Raw genomic sequence first — 14,137 nt, 5'->3', positions numbered from 1 at the left:
TAATGATATCTGGAGTTCGGCTTACCCAATGTAACCCATTTAAAAGGTAAATTATGGGTATCCACACTGGATTTCGTTTGCCCATCTCGAAATTTAAAATGGCCGCCATTCTGGTTAGGGGTAAGATATCGACCTCAGGTTTACGGCATTGTATTTCTTTTGACAAACCCTTCAAAATGAGAGGTCACTCAATAGGGGTTGCTATTTAAAAAAATTAAGTTACCCCCTACCCCTACCCCCCCTGAGGGGGTGAAAAATTTTTTCTGATGCAAAAAATTCCGGAACCTTGGTTAACAGTCAATGCCACAAACCAAATATTTCTATCTATTTTGGTTTAAAAAATACAGATTTGTTTCCATACTTAATTTACACACTGTATGTGACCAAGCGGGACACACATACTACATCAGCAGTACATCCTGCGTCAGACTGTTTACAATACACATTGACCTGGTTAAGTGTACTAACATTACATTACCAAATTAGTGTGATCTTATAAATGCTGAGGATTGCGTTACGTTAGCTACTAAATAATACAAAACTGTAAATTATGGAGAATACTTTAGACGGATCAACCTATAGATGCATTCCTATTATTTAACTAATAAGGAACAAAAACTCAACATGTGCAAAAATAGTCGTGCAAAATTAATCTAGATTCATTGTTTTTAATTGCAAGCTTATCACTGCTAACAACAAGCAAGTAATGAATTGACCAATACTGAGAGTTTAAAACTAAATTAACAGCTCGTCTGAAGCGAAAAAAAAAATTCGCCTTCATTCTACCGATTTCTGATTTTGTTGATGAAAATACTATAAATTATGATAATATCTTAATGAAAACGAGAAATATTTGTTACATGTGTGTTTATGTTTAATACATTAACTACAGGCTTTCACATGACCTGTACTTCTTAAGTCCCTTTATTTCGCCCTGAAGTTACTTCTTTTCAAATTAATTGCGCGTTATAGTGCAGTAGAAATAATCGAAAATATAGCTTAAGGTGGAACTAATTGCAACACAAATGATTTTTGCTGTGAATGGTAGGTAGTATTCTTCTAATCAACATACTAAAAATATACATCCGTACTATGGCGCAAAATACGTTCCGCAGCAAACCTGCAGACTAAACGAATTTCCATTTGTCTTAATTGATTTTCAATTAAATCTAGTAATTTAGTTTTAAAAATCTTTGTACAACAAAATCAAGAGTTCTACTGGACCGATTGTATTAACTAATGGGTCATTGGAAAACAATTCGTGTAGATTTTCAAAAAATTATGAAAGTTTGATTTTTTAAGATTTGCTAGGCGAAACCATGAAACCCGTCAACGTCGACAATTAGCCCACAGACTGTTGAGGTTGCAAGCAAGATATTTTTAAATATAAATCGATGATAGACAACTCCATTTTTAAACAATTTGGGTCGTTTATGATTTAGCAGTGTGCTTTAGGTACGTCCGATTTCAATAATCAATAATTCCAATGGAATCTGGTATTTCACTGAAAAGTTTTAGATAAAAACATATGGGATAATGTAACTGCTGGAATACATTTTTAATTGAAGTAAAAATTGAAAAAATCCAGTTTAATTGTTTTCGTAGGGTAATATATTTGATATATTAATGATGACAAATATGTGCTTGCATAGCTTTGAGACCAAAATTATGAAAATCGGTCCAGTAGAAGAGCCAAACGAACTCGAAAAAAACTAATTAAACTCCCGTAAGTAATGTACAGTTTGTGCATTACTTCTTAGAGCAAGCAATACTCATCAGCAAGATGGCTTGATTCCTGTGCACTGGAGGCAGTTTGTGCATAACTCAAAATATACGTCAAAATGAGTGCTGATGCTTAATAGCAAATCTATGGTGTATCCATAGCTTAAGTTTAAAGCCGGATTTACACTACATATGTAGCCATAACCTGCTATATAACTTTTGCTATATAACATTGCTTTATAACTTTTGCTGTATGAAAATTTTACAAACAATTTTAGTGATTCTGGTGCTCGTGCTATATGTTTATGTAGCACAACCTCATTCGCTTTCCGTATCGAAATGTGCGCTGAAGGACATTGTTCGTGGCAGTTATCTTGGTGATCTTGGACAGAGAGAGAGAGAGAGAGAGAGACAGACGGGAGTGAAGATTTTAGCAAGTTTTAGGTTTGACCGCTTCTTGCTTCGAGAAATAAGTACAGTGTAGCAGATTTATTACGGGACCTTAATGATGACGAATACGCTGACAATCCATAATTAAAACTCTAAATAAGGTGACGGTAACTTCAAAAACGTTTTACGTATGATCACAACGCTGGTTGTCCACGGAACAGTTCAATTAAGTTTATAATATCATCCCGATCTTAGGCACTGTCACTTTCCGTTTCCAGTCCTTCCATTGTAAACAAAGATCGCTGAGCAAAACCGTTCGCCCCCAGGAGGTTACAACTGTGAATTGTGTGCACTAAATGCTACATATAGCAGATGCTAGACGAAAAATATATGTATATCTTTGCTACATATGGCAATGTTAGATGTAGCAAGTATTTCTTTTGATATTTACCGTCTCCCGATGGATAGCACAATTTTAGCTATATATAGCAGGATCTGCTACATATAGCAGTGTTATATAGCACTTTTGTAAAGTTACTTTTTCTTCTTCTAGATGTTACACAAATCTGCTATGTAGCAGGTTTAGCTACATAGTGTAAACCCTGCTTAAGGCCAAAATTATGAAAATCTGTCTGGTAGAAGAGCTAACCCGACTCGGAAAAGAAAAACCAATTATTTTAATAGATGGCAATAATTGATTTACCAGCATGCATAATCTAATCATACGAAAATAATCATACGAAAAATGAGTTAATAATTTAACAGCTTATTGTTATATTGTTATTTAATTGATTTTTCTTTGATTAAATGTTGTTGTTAACAATTTGCATTTGTGTTTAAAATGTGTTTCTTATATTAAGTGTGTGATTCTAATGTTATGAGCTTAATCTGTACCAAATATTATTGAGCAAAGTGGTGTATGGATTTCATAACCATTATTTTACTAGAGACCGTTGCATTAATTTAACCACGGGCTCTGTTGCTAGTCTATTAAATAAATAACATTAGGTTTAACGAAACGAGTACCAAGGTTTGCTGCTACAAAGAAACTAATTAAGTGTGTTTTTTTTTAGTAAAATATTGTTTAGTATAAAATAAATAAATCTGCAAAGTTTTATCAAAGTATATCCATAAACAAGGAAACTACAACTCTGTACCATTTTCTCCATAAGAATAACATGGGGATTTTAAATTTCCAATTTTTTTTAATTTTCCCCGTTACCAATAATCGTACAAAAACCCTTTGATATACCTAACTATTTGTTTTTTAAGCTCTTTAAAAAGGTCTAGAGAGAAATTGGAAAATTTTACGTTTTAAGGGTCAAAAATGAAAAAAAAACCAATTTTGAAAGTATAAAATAATTTATAAATAAAAAACTTTTCAAATGCCACGTTTTTAAACGCACATTTTTTCGCCCATAGTGCATCACTGTTAACAGTATATTTTAAATTCAACCATTATATTCTTTTCCAGCATGAAATGTTCTATAATTTGATACCAAGGCAGATTTTTTAACAATAATTTAAAATTTTACACTTTTTTTAATGGTGGCCAAAAAACCGTATTTTGCGTAACAGTACAAATGTATACTTTTAGTATGTTCTTTATAAGTGTATTACCTACCATTTCTAACTGGAATAATTTATGTTGCAATTAGTTCCACCTCAAACACTATTTCTACTGCACTATTACAGGCTGTGATAATCTTTAACCTTTGTTGTTAATATTATTTAACATTTAACCATAACCTTTGTGAACTCTCTCTCTACAAAACAGAAAGGAAACTTGAGAAAGGATATCTTAAAAAATGGAAATATCTTTCTTAAAGGAAACAAAGTGAGGCCATGACATCAGAATTATATCTGGTGCCACTACCACCTCCAGACCAGGAATATTATGTTATCTCTTCATCATTTCGAGAAATAAAAATATTAAAAATATCAGAGGGATTTCTTTAAAGTTACTGAGCTCTTAAGACTTATTTCTTATATGGATTTTCATAGTGTGAAATTCTACATGCAGAAATAATTGTAGATTGAAATAATCAATTTAGAGCTACCGAACATATGAGCTCAGTACTCGATATTGTCTAGGTGAGACCGGCCCATGTTACTCAGGGTTCAGGCAGAGTAGTTTATGGTGGTAGGTGGTTAAGGTTTATTAAATAATAGGGAAACCTACGGTTTTATTCTTATTTAATCAATTTTTAGATTCAATGTTGTTGATACTTATTTACCAGTCTCATTTAACCAGTAAACCACCAGTAGTACCAGTATTTGAGTAAGCTCATCATATTGCCTTGAAATTACTTTTATCAGTTTGGGAAATCTAAAAGTTGTTTCTAGTATTGTAAACTCGTAATTCTTATACCTGATTTTATAGCTTCCAACTTAAATAAAATTGTATCAGATTTTTTATAACCTAAAATACTATATCTTTGGATCTCATTTTGATTTATGTTTCCATATAAGTAGTTAAGTATAATTAACAAGAATAAACCTCAAAATATAAATTAATTGCGACGCTCGTAAGGTTTGTGTTTGCGAATAGCATTAATAATCTACCCTTTTGCTTAAACTATTATATCTATGAAAAAATGGAATGAAATGGACTTGATATCAAGTATTTTTCGATTCATAAAGTTATTCAGAGTCATCAAGAGAGAGTTGTTTATGAAACGACCATGTCTGTATTTCAACAATTTTCAATTAAACTGAACTGAGGGAAACTTTGAGCTGTGGTTTATCAGCCAACGATATTTTTAATCAAATAAATCCTTTCCAACTTTTTTCACAAGCGCATGTATTATATACATATTTAAATTTTGAGGTGTTATCTTTTAAGGACATTGTAAATAGTGTTTTCAGTCTCAGAATACAATTATTCATACACTGCAATATATTATGAACATAAAACGTTATTACTACTAACATAAACGGATTTACAACGAGTCTACTATTTTAGTGAAAGTTATTTAATATAAGGATATCTGAATCATGGAATAAATAGTAAGTGTCGTAGGTTTGAATTACAGTTTGACAAAAATCTTATATTAAATACTGTTTATTTTATCGCAGTAGAAAAATTATTAAAATACTTTCTTTAAAGTATAAATGTATGTAATAGTTTACATATTATTTAAGCATTAGAGTTTTAGGAGCATTAAAGTAATTCCTAGCAATAGATTAGCCATTTTATTTCCTGGTCCCGTAAATACTAGCTAAGTTTACAATATATTATTATTTATATTATTGTAGCGTGTTTATTGTTTATTTTTATGAGTAAATTGATTTCTCAAGCGATTCAATACTTAACTTCATCAAATCGCTTATGAAGCGTGAACGTGAAATAAATTCAAACCCAACGTGTAAGTTAAGAAGCTGTTTTTTATAGTAAGATGGAACTAGAAGATGATCACCATTTACCGCAGTTTATTTTGCTAGGTCGTTTGTGTGCCCTATTATCCATTATTACTAAACAGTGTGTGTACTAGACGGTGTGTGTGTATGTGTGTGTGCAGTGCCTACATCGCATGTGTCAAATCCCTGGAGCGTCGTATATTTGGTGCCATGTTACAATGGTCGGAAATTGTATATCTCAGCATATCGTATCCCTCTTTAAATACTAACCACCACATTCGTATACGGTATACCACAGCTACAATTCGTAGACCGTAGACGAAGTAATAGGCTGCCTGCTTCATATATACTGAACCAAGTTATAGTTATTATAAAGTATTTAATTATTTTTGATGATTAAAAAATAAAACCGTTGAACAAGGGAAGTTTTAGCACCAATCAGCTTAATTGACCGGGGATCCGTTTATGTCAATTGTGACGAGCAACACTCGTAGAGTTGTCATGTCCGCATTTTAAGCGTTACATGTAGTGAGTTTTATCAACGAACTGTAATATTGAAATATGTCATCCATTGATGTAAGGAACATAATATATGGATTTAAATATACCATAAAAGATATTAGGGTATCTGTAATAAATACTAACAAGTTTTAGTAAGGAAAATATCCGATGTTGCCAAGTCCTGTACGCCAATACTATTTTTCTTTTCAACAGAGTTTTTCCTTGAATCTAGTTAGGAATTGCGTCGTTGTAGTGAGTGGATACCTCTATTTATCTGACCCTCGCAATGATTATTAGAGTATTATCACTGAAATAGAGTGGCTGGAATAAGGTTTATGCATTTCGATAAAATCTAGCCGAATAAATCAAGCAGTTTCTTAGAAATATATTATTATACTAACGATAAACTACAACTGTAAAAAAAATAAAAGACAAAACAGTAAGCATACAATTTAAGTTACAATGTTTTTATATTATAAATTTAAGTTCCTTGGGACCGACCTTCGTTTTGGTAAAATCATTAGTATATCTGAGTGCAGTCTTTTGTTACGTAATTTATCAAATATTTTGTTATCTTTTATATGATAAAATTGCCAATTGTTGTTACTTCATAAGCACAGTAATAAATATTTAACAGACCATAAGACGATTTCAAAACGTAATTTAAACGCATGGTAAAGCCTAGTTTAAAAAGAGTATTATGGTGTTTTAGCTATGAAGTATTTTTAAAGCAAGGAATGTTTTGTTAAATGGTGTAATAATTCTAATAACATTATGCCTGTACTTCTGGCAGATGTTTTCCTGAATCTAGGAATGAACATAGTAAGTCCAGAACTATGTACAGTACTATAATAATACTAAAAATTGAAAACCATGAATTATATTAGGATGCTAAGATCATACATTTTCTCATTTTCTTAGTAAATCTTTTTCAAGTAATTATGGCAAGATTTTAAAGCATTTTTTTAGCACGTGTAGACAATACAGAAACAACGTGGTTATGAATGGAACCAATTTGCAAAACCATTGCAAAGTACACTGACACCATCCAAACAGGGTCGTGGAGAATAAAACACCAACTTCCGTTTTCCATGTAATTTTACAAAATAGATCAAATATCTATTCAATACAAATCATCGCAAAGAAATTGTTATTGTTGTCAATACATTTTGAGAATCCCAGATAGAAATATACTTAAGTAAGAATATACACATTATTTACAATATATCACATAAAAAATGTTTATTTACAACGTTAAACACATTATCATTGAAGCTCTTACAGAAATTAACAGTCGTTATCCTATTTATTAAAAACATCTAGCAGAACTATGATTTTTCTATCCAAGATAGTGTTTTAAGCATCGAATTTAAAGATATTTTCTAAATTCTCAAAATTTCTTGGATTCCATTACATAAAGTCGGTGAATTCAGTTGGCACAGCCTATTTGTATGAGTTTAAATTCATATTCTCTAAGTTTGTAAGTGGCACCAAATCAACATCGTCCTACTATAAACATAATTGACTTTCATTACAATTAATTATTTCTAAGTACTGTAACTGCTAATACATAGTTTTATTTTAACTTTGATATTTTATGTTACCTTAGGCTACAAACGTTTACATTAAATGTATCCGAGACAGCTATACTATATGTATAAACTTTAATACTTCCTATGTTTTAAGTTAATTTAATTACGATTAATCCTGAAAAAGGTTTGTACCAAATCTTAACAGAGCCACACATGAACACGTTACTCATTAGTACCTCCTGACAATGACGCAGAAATATAAGCTTCATTATCTATCGTAAAAATGAAGTTGTTTATTATGGCACTAAGAATAATAAAGATAATGTTTATATAATTAATAAAATAATTATTCAGTAAGCTAATTAAAAACCCCCAACTAGATATTTTTAACACATATAACAAATATGTTTTTAATTATTTAAAGTACAGTACATAATATATTGTTATCATAATATAAACATACTCGAGATAAAAAAATGTTTAATTCAATGCGGATAAAGACATTTATACAATAATTCATTTACCTATTTTGGCTGAAGGTCTTAAACTACAAGACCTTCATGCAAAATAGGTAAATCAATAATTATATAACATAGGCCTTGTCACTGGGTTCAAACAACAAAGACATTTAATTGCATATACACATAATTTTTAATTCCCACGAATGTCGAAACACGAAATATAATTGTTTTTAAACTAGGTAACATTTTAATTTTTGTTCAATTATTATCATGTAGTTTGTTTTCTTTTTACAACTTTCCTGAACAGGTAAATAGGTTGTCTTCTCGTGTATATTTCAATCATACTGTATATTTTAAAAAAACAATTACTTTCTAATTGGAGGGTTTAAGGTGGGGAAAAGCAGACAGAGCTCTCAACTCGCTAGGAACGGAAACACCCTCCATGTTTATTGCACCTGTGTCTGAAACATAATAAGCTGGATTGTAGCTTTGACATGAAATGTAAATAAAAAGTAGATTAGCTGTTAGTATAAACAAAGTAGCCTTTAAATATAGACATAAAGGTATACTATAGAATATTCGTTAAACCGATTCAGAACTATGATTCTGATACAGCTTTGTGTGCAAAAAAAAAAAAATATCAAGTTATTTATTATTGTGCTCATATCAAAAGCAGAAATGATTAAGAGGATCTCGGGCTCAATAATTCATTGCGTTATACTGTGCAAAAGCGAAGTAAAAATAACGCAAGACATTACCTCTAATAATACAAACTCAATACTTGAGACGCATTGTAAATTGAATATGTGGGGACTTTCTTCAAGTTTACATATACAGGGTGGCTGAAAATTATTTTGCACCCCCTCTACTTTATAACTTTTAGGGATATTTGAAATTGGTTTGCAGCAACATTCTTAGATATAAGGAGTTACGATAATTATGGTCGTTTAAAAAAAAAATACCTTTGGGGTTAGTGGGGGTAGGGGGTGGCTTAAATTTTCTAATACTGTAGGAGCAATATTTTATTTTTATATAGTTTTACAGGTCTTATTGAAACTAAACATTTGATATAAAGAGAAAAATCTAATTTACAAAACTACTTTGTGTAGGCCTTAATGTTAGTTTTTACCATTTTTCGAATTTTAGATTTTGTTCAAAGGAACAAATCTATGCTAGACAAGTTTACAACGAGATAACATTGGATGTTCGAATAATTTGTTAAAAGAATATGTGTTACGTACTTCAAGTGTTTAAATATTTAAAAGTGTTTACTCATAAGGCTAAAGAAATTACCAGAAGTAAGCTAGCCTGACCTGAGCTGTTTGTTAGAGGGCCGCTAGTAGAGCTAGCGTCAACGCTATTGCCCATGACATTGTAGATTTGAGTATGTTCAGCCCGCTGCTACCTGTAAATGTTCAGCAAATAAATGCACCTGAGTTATATCCTTAGTAATAGTAAAAATAATATTTAACAAGATAAGAAGTTTTGCTTTTATTTTTAAGCTAAAAAAAGTTGAAATTAAGTTACCTTTGTGAATTCAAGTACTTTTTAAACTAATTTTTCCCCAAACACAATTTGGAGAAGGTGTCTTGAAGTAAAAAAATATTGTTTATAAGTTTGACACACTTTAAAACATTTCAAATATAAACTTCCGATAACAAATAGGGAATCAACCAGCTGGATGACACCATTAGTACAATAAAATACCACATTATGTTGTTAAACTCAAATAATGTAAAACATATAGCTCTAAACCAGCAATTTATTATTACCAGCAATTATTTCAAAATTGTGTGACAATCTCATTCACTTGGTGATTTTTTTTCTATCATTATAAATTTGTAACAGTACTTTTATGAGTGGGAATAAGTGGATAATCTTTGGTGGATATGATGTAGCTTTTTTATTGGCCTTCTAAAAAAACTTCCATTAAAGTTAAATGTTTGAATGATAATTATACTACCATTATTGCATATTATTATTAATTTGATATGTTCAAATTTGTGATCATCGTTTGGGACATCTAACCAAAGAAAAGTAAAGCACATAAAATAATCTTATAGTTTGCAAATTTGTCAAAAACTGTGAACAATTTCTTACAACCTAAGCTCTACAACCTAAGCTAATTAAGGGCTCCACCTTACATTTCCAAAATTTACATTATTTCTTTAACTAATTGAAACAGATTTGTTTATTTACTTGACACGAGTTTTAATTATGCTTTACATATATCGAGGAAATTTTTAGGTTATTTTTTGAAAACATTTATAAATATTTTGTAAAATTTCGCTCATAGTATACTGTGATTTATCCAATAGTACATAAATTGTATATTTCATCGCAAGGGTAGAAGGTGAGTCATTTCATATTTGAGACCATGTTTGAAGTGTGAGATTTACGGGGCACATTAAATGGTCAAGAATAGTATAGACCCACTTTCACTCATGTTTTGAACGTTACTTTTCGCTGCACTACAAAGACTAATTATTTTCTTAATTAAAACAGACATTGAATATTTCTTTATTACAGATAGACACGTTACAAAACTCATAGCATTTTTTAGATTGCCAAAAACATTTTTTAGGTAAAATAATTTTAAAACGTTTTACACAATTTGTAAACTATTTTAGGTTGTCTTCAATTTAATGTTAATATTTACATTGATTGTGGAGTTGGTTGTTGCAAATTGAAACAGTAACAAATCTTTGTTAATTTACGTCGGCAAAAAAATTAAACATTACTTTCGCATAGTAAACATTTTTTCCGTAGTAAGTAATGTAATAATGAATTTTTGCAAGAGATAAACATGTTACGAAAACAGGTCATTTCACATTAGTGTTGCGAAAAGTTTCTTTTGGATCAATTAAATTTAAATATAAGTATGTAAGTAATACTGTATGTTATAAAAGTCAGTAGGTCTATACTTTTATATTACTTTATATTTTTAACTTGAATCATGGAGTTATAGTATTTTTAAATACGCATCAGCGTCGTGATTGGTTGCCTACATAATTTAACCCCCTTGCCTAAATGTATAGAAAAGATTTTACCTCCCTAAGAGCTTAAACTTAAATCAATTAAGTTATTTATCGAAACGAGTAATATGTGTGTACCGTAACTATTTCATGCAAGAGATCCAAGCATTATTATCTTTCTAGTCGTTTCCCTGTTACTAAAGACGGATATAGCAGATCGTAACTAATGATAGCGTAAATATTCAAAACGTCTCTGACTTGAATAATCGATAAGTCTGTACATTTTACTCGTACAATGCATATCGATTACGTCAGCAAGATCGTTGAGCTGATGTTGCAGCGATTCTGCAATTGTCTCTTAAAGCTGTAACATCGACAGTTCTGTAATTACTGTACTACCTAAAACTAGTAGTTTACTCCGAGTTATCAATAGGTTGTGAGGATACTTTATACATATGCTCAGTTAGAAATTTTAAGTAGTTTTATCCTTTAAATTATTAGCTTATTTTTACTTATTGAGAGACTAAGTAATACCTATCTTACCGGTGAACGTATTTAACATATTTTGTCAACAACTTGTTATTATAATTTTGCAAACATTAACACGTGTCTTGTCTTTTATTATGCAAAGCTATATTTAAGCTGTCCATGATAATATTGTTGTATGATAATTTTATGTCTGTTACCTGAGATGTAGCTCGCCATGCTGCCTGAAAAAAGTCATTTTTTTATATTGGGCAAATACATTAAATCTTTAAATTTTCAAATAATGCATCTAATATCAAATACTGTTAAATATTCAATCGTGAACCCAATATAACAAACCAAAAGTTTCCTAGGGTGTGTTACACTTATACAAAACCTACCTATACACTTACAGAGAATTTGTGAAAATAATCTGTTTAACTGTTAATGTTACTGTATGTTAATGAACATAGCTATATTTGATAATGTACTTGGTAGTTATTCAATGGTAACATATTGTTATTATAGTATAAGCATTGATTATAAGTATACTAACAGTAAACTGTGTAGTTCAGCTCTTACACTGTTTAATTAGGGCTAGGTTTATGGTAAGGATGTTGGATGTTTCTAAATTTGTTGGATTTTAAGTCAGACAGTTGCTGACGCACAAAGATTTCTAAGAACTTATACTTATGTACTGAAAGGCAGCAACAATGACTTAAAATCGTCATCCTAAGAAAACGGACTCATATAAATATACAATGGTTACAAAACTACTCAGGGGAAAATCGTAGAATCAATCATTTTTATAACATTGGTCATAAGACTAAAAGTCATTTCTGATTTCCATTGGATACACTTACCTGACTTTATATTCCAACGAACTCGTTGATTAGGGGACCAAAGTAAATCTAATTTACTAATCATTTTTAAACTCCGTCGAAGATTTCAACTAGGTAGCCGAAATCATATTCTTAAAGACTTTTGGTGTTTAAGCACAATTATTTAAAAAGTTATTGCTGACAAAAAAGTTAATCAAATCAAATCAATTCCATTGGATAACATCCATATGTTCTGTATTTTTTAAGTAGTCATTTATGAGAAAATCTTTGGTTTCCATATTATTTTACTCACATAATATACCACAGTTATCATTTGTACCCTTCAAGAAAGTTTTTTATTTGTCTCGTTCTATTTTTCTCAAATTGCACAACGATGTACACACCTAACTACGACTATAAGATTTTTGTTCAATTTTAAAGTCCCCGTAAAAGTAATTACGACTGAATTAAAACTAAGTTTTTTTCTTCCATCAAAAAATCAAAAAATATTTGTAAGAGTAATGAGGAGTGTACCCGGGTAGTAGACGAGGCGTTTCCTCCTACAATACTCAGTGGTGGGGATGCATACTTCGCAGATGAAGGTGGTGGGAACATGGAGGTCCAGGTCTGCGAACACAGCAGATGCGAGGATGTCGTAGTGGCCGGTCTTGGAACTAGTCTCCACCGTCACACCCTGCAGTGGCTTACTGTACAAACATACGATCAGTAGTTGAGCGGAAAACATTGCTAAGTCTCAGATTTACCATTGAGGATGCCATGTCGTCGCAATGGTAATACGTTTGGTATTGTACGTCTTGGTATTGTAAATAGTGTAAATACCAATTTGACGCAGCTCTCACCGGTAGACCAAGGATGTCTTTGCTCATATTGACATTAAAATCATTAAAATATTGTCATTAAAATGTTTGAAAAACAATTGAGATTTTAAAGATAGCAATGGTGTAACATACAATTAAACATTGAATGACATTGGTCAGTATTATTTTTTTTCTAAATTAAGCATCTAGTGATTGAGGAAGCATTGCCATGGTTAATTTGTTTTCAGTAGTTTGATTTTGAGTTTTAATTGGAATCATAGGTTCAGGTCCACCTATCTTTAGTTGTCATTAGGAGCATATTTAGACCATACTCTATCAAACAGCGAGTCACGAATTTCTATAAACATTAATAAAAGGAGAATGGAAAAGTGATGATAAATAGATCGGGAGAATATATTGCAATACGTCACTTTCGAGTCAACTAGATAGATCGTCAAGGAGTATGACTGTGATAACTGAGAGGCAGGTATTCCTCTAAAATGCTGTGAATATCTCATTTTGTAAAAATGTAATGTATAACTAAAAATGAAATTACAGTACTCACAAATTGTATTACACATTTATTCAATGGTTTGATTGACAACAAAATATTCCTTCAGCATATCTTTTAAAATTGGCAAAACCAAACTAGCAAAAAAAAAACTATATAGTTCAATAAATCACAGTACCATACTTTATGTAGCCTACTTAAGAAATTGCACAAGTCATATTGCTCATTGCACGCCCACATTTGGTTCTGTCTATCAAGTTTTATTATACTGTACATGAGACTTTGTGCACGCGTACTGAGAGACAACACGTATTTCATGAAGTCAACGTGTGTGGTTTAAATACCTGATCTTCGGCGTGTAGGGGTCCCTGTACAGCGCTATGCGCGGCTCCGGATATAGACCCCACGCTCTGCACGTCACATTTACATGCTCGGGGTCTGGCTTGGCCTGTACCATCTCCATCTGCTTCTCTGGAGCTGTAACAGACAACAGTGGACACGCCTTGCTTAACTCCTTAACTGTGAAGTGTAAAGCATTATTTGTTGCATTTATTCAGTTTCATGATATTCATGCACAGTTA

General features: G+C 31.2%; 1 protein-coding gene across 3 annotated transcripts in view; it reads right to left on the bottom strand.

Annotated features, from left to right (window-relative positions):
• Window positions 1-7,951: 7,951 nt before the first annotated feature.
• Window positions 7,952-14,137, bottom strand: part of LOC128983036 (uncharacterized) — a 37,841-nt gene continuing 31,655 nt past the window's right edge. The window contains exons 3-7 of one of the 3 annotated variants that reach the window (XR_008489782.1): window positions 13,901-14,033; window positions 12,762-12,934; window positions 11,628-11,647; window positions 9,280-9,371; window positions 7,952-8,427 (exon numbers count right to left, since the gene is read on the bottom strand). Coding sequence is in view for 2 of the 3 variants with exons in the window: in XM_054402163.1 (XP_054258138.1) it covers window positions 9,292-9,371; window positions 11,628-11,651; window positions 12,762-12,934; window positions 13,901-14,033 (410 nt within the window). In the remaining variant the exon portion in view is untranslated. Of the gene's footprint in view, window positions 8,428-9,279; window positions 9,372-11,627; window positions 11,652-12,761; window positions 12,935-13,900; window positions 14,034-14,137 lie in introns of all 3 variants that reach the window. The other 2 variants (XM_054402163.1, XM_054402164.1) reach the window with 2 other exon arrangements.

The sequence above is a fragment of the Macrosteles quadrilineatus genome, unplaced genomic scaffold, assembly GCF_028750875.1.
Source record: "Macrosteles quadrilineatus isolate MER2022 unplaced genomic scaffold, UCM_ALF_1.0 Scaffold_1__1_contigs__length_201487025, whole genome shotgun sequence".
NCBI classification, from domain to species: Eukaryota; Metazoa; Arthropoda; class Insecta; order Hemiptera; family Cicadellidae; genus Macrosteles; species Macrosteles quadrilineatus.
Note: the sequence above shows the minus strand (reverse complement) of the source record. Positions and strands in the feature narration are given on the sequence as shown.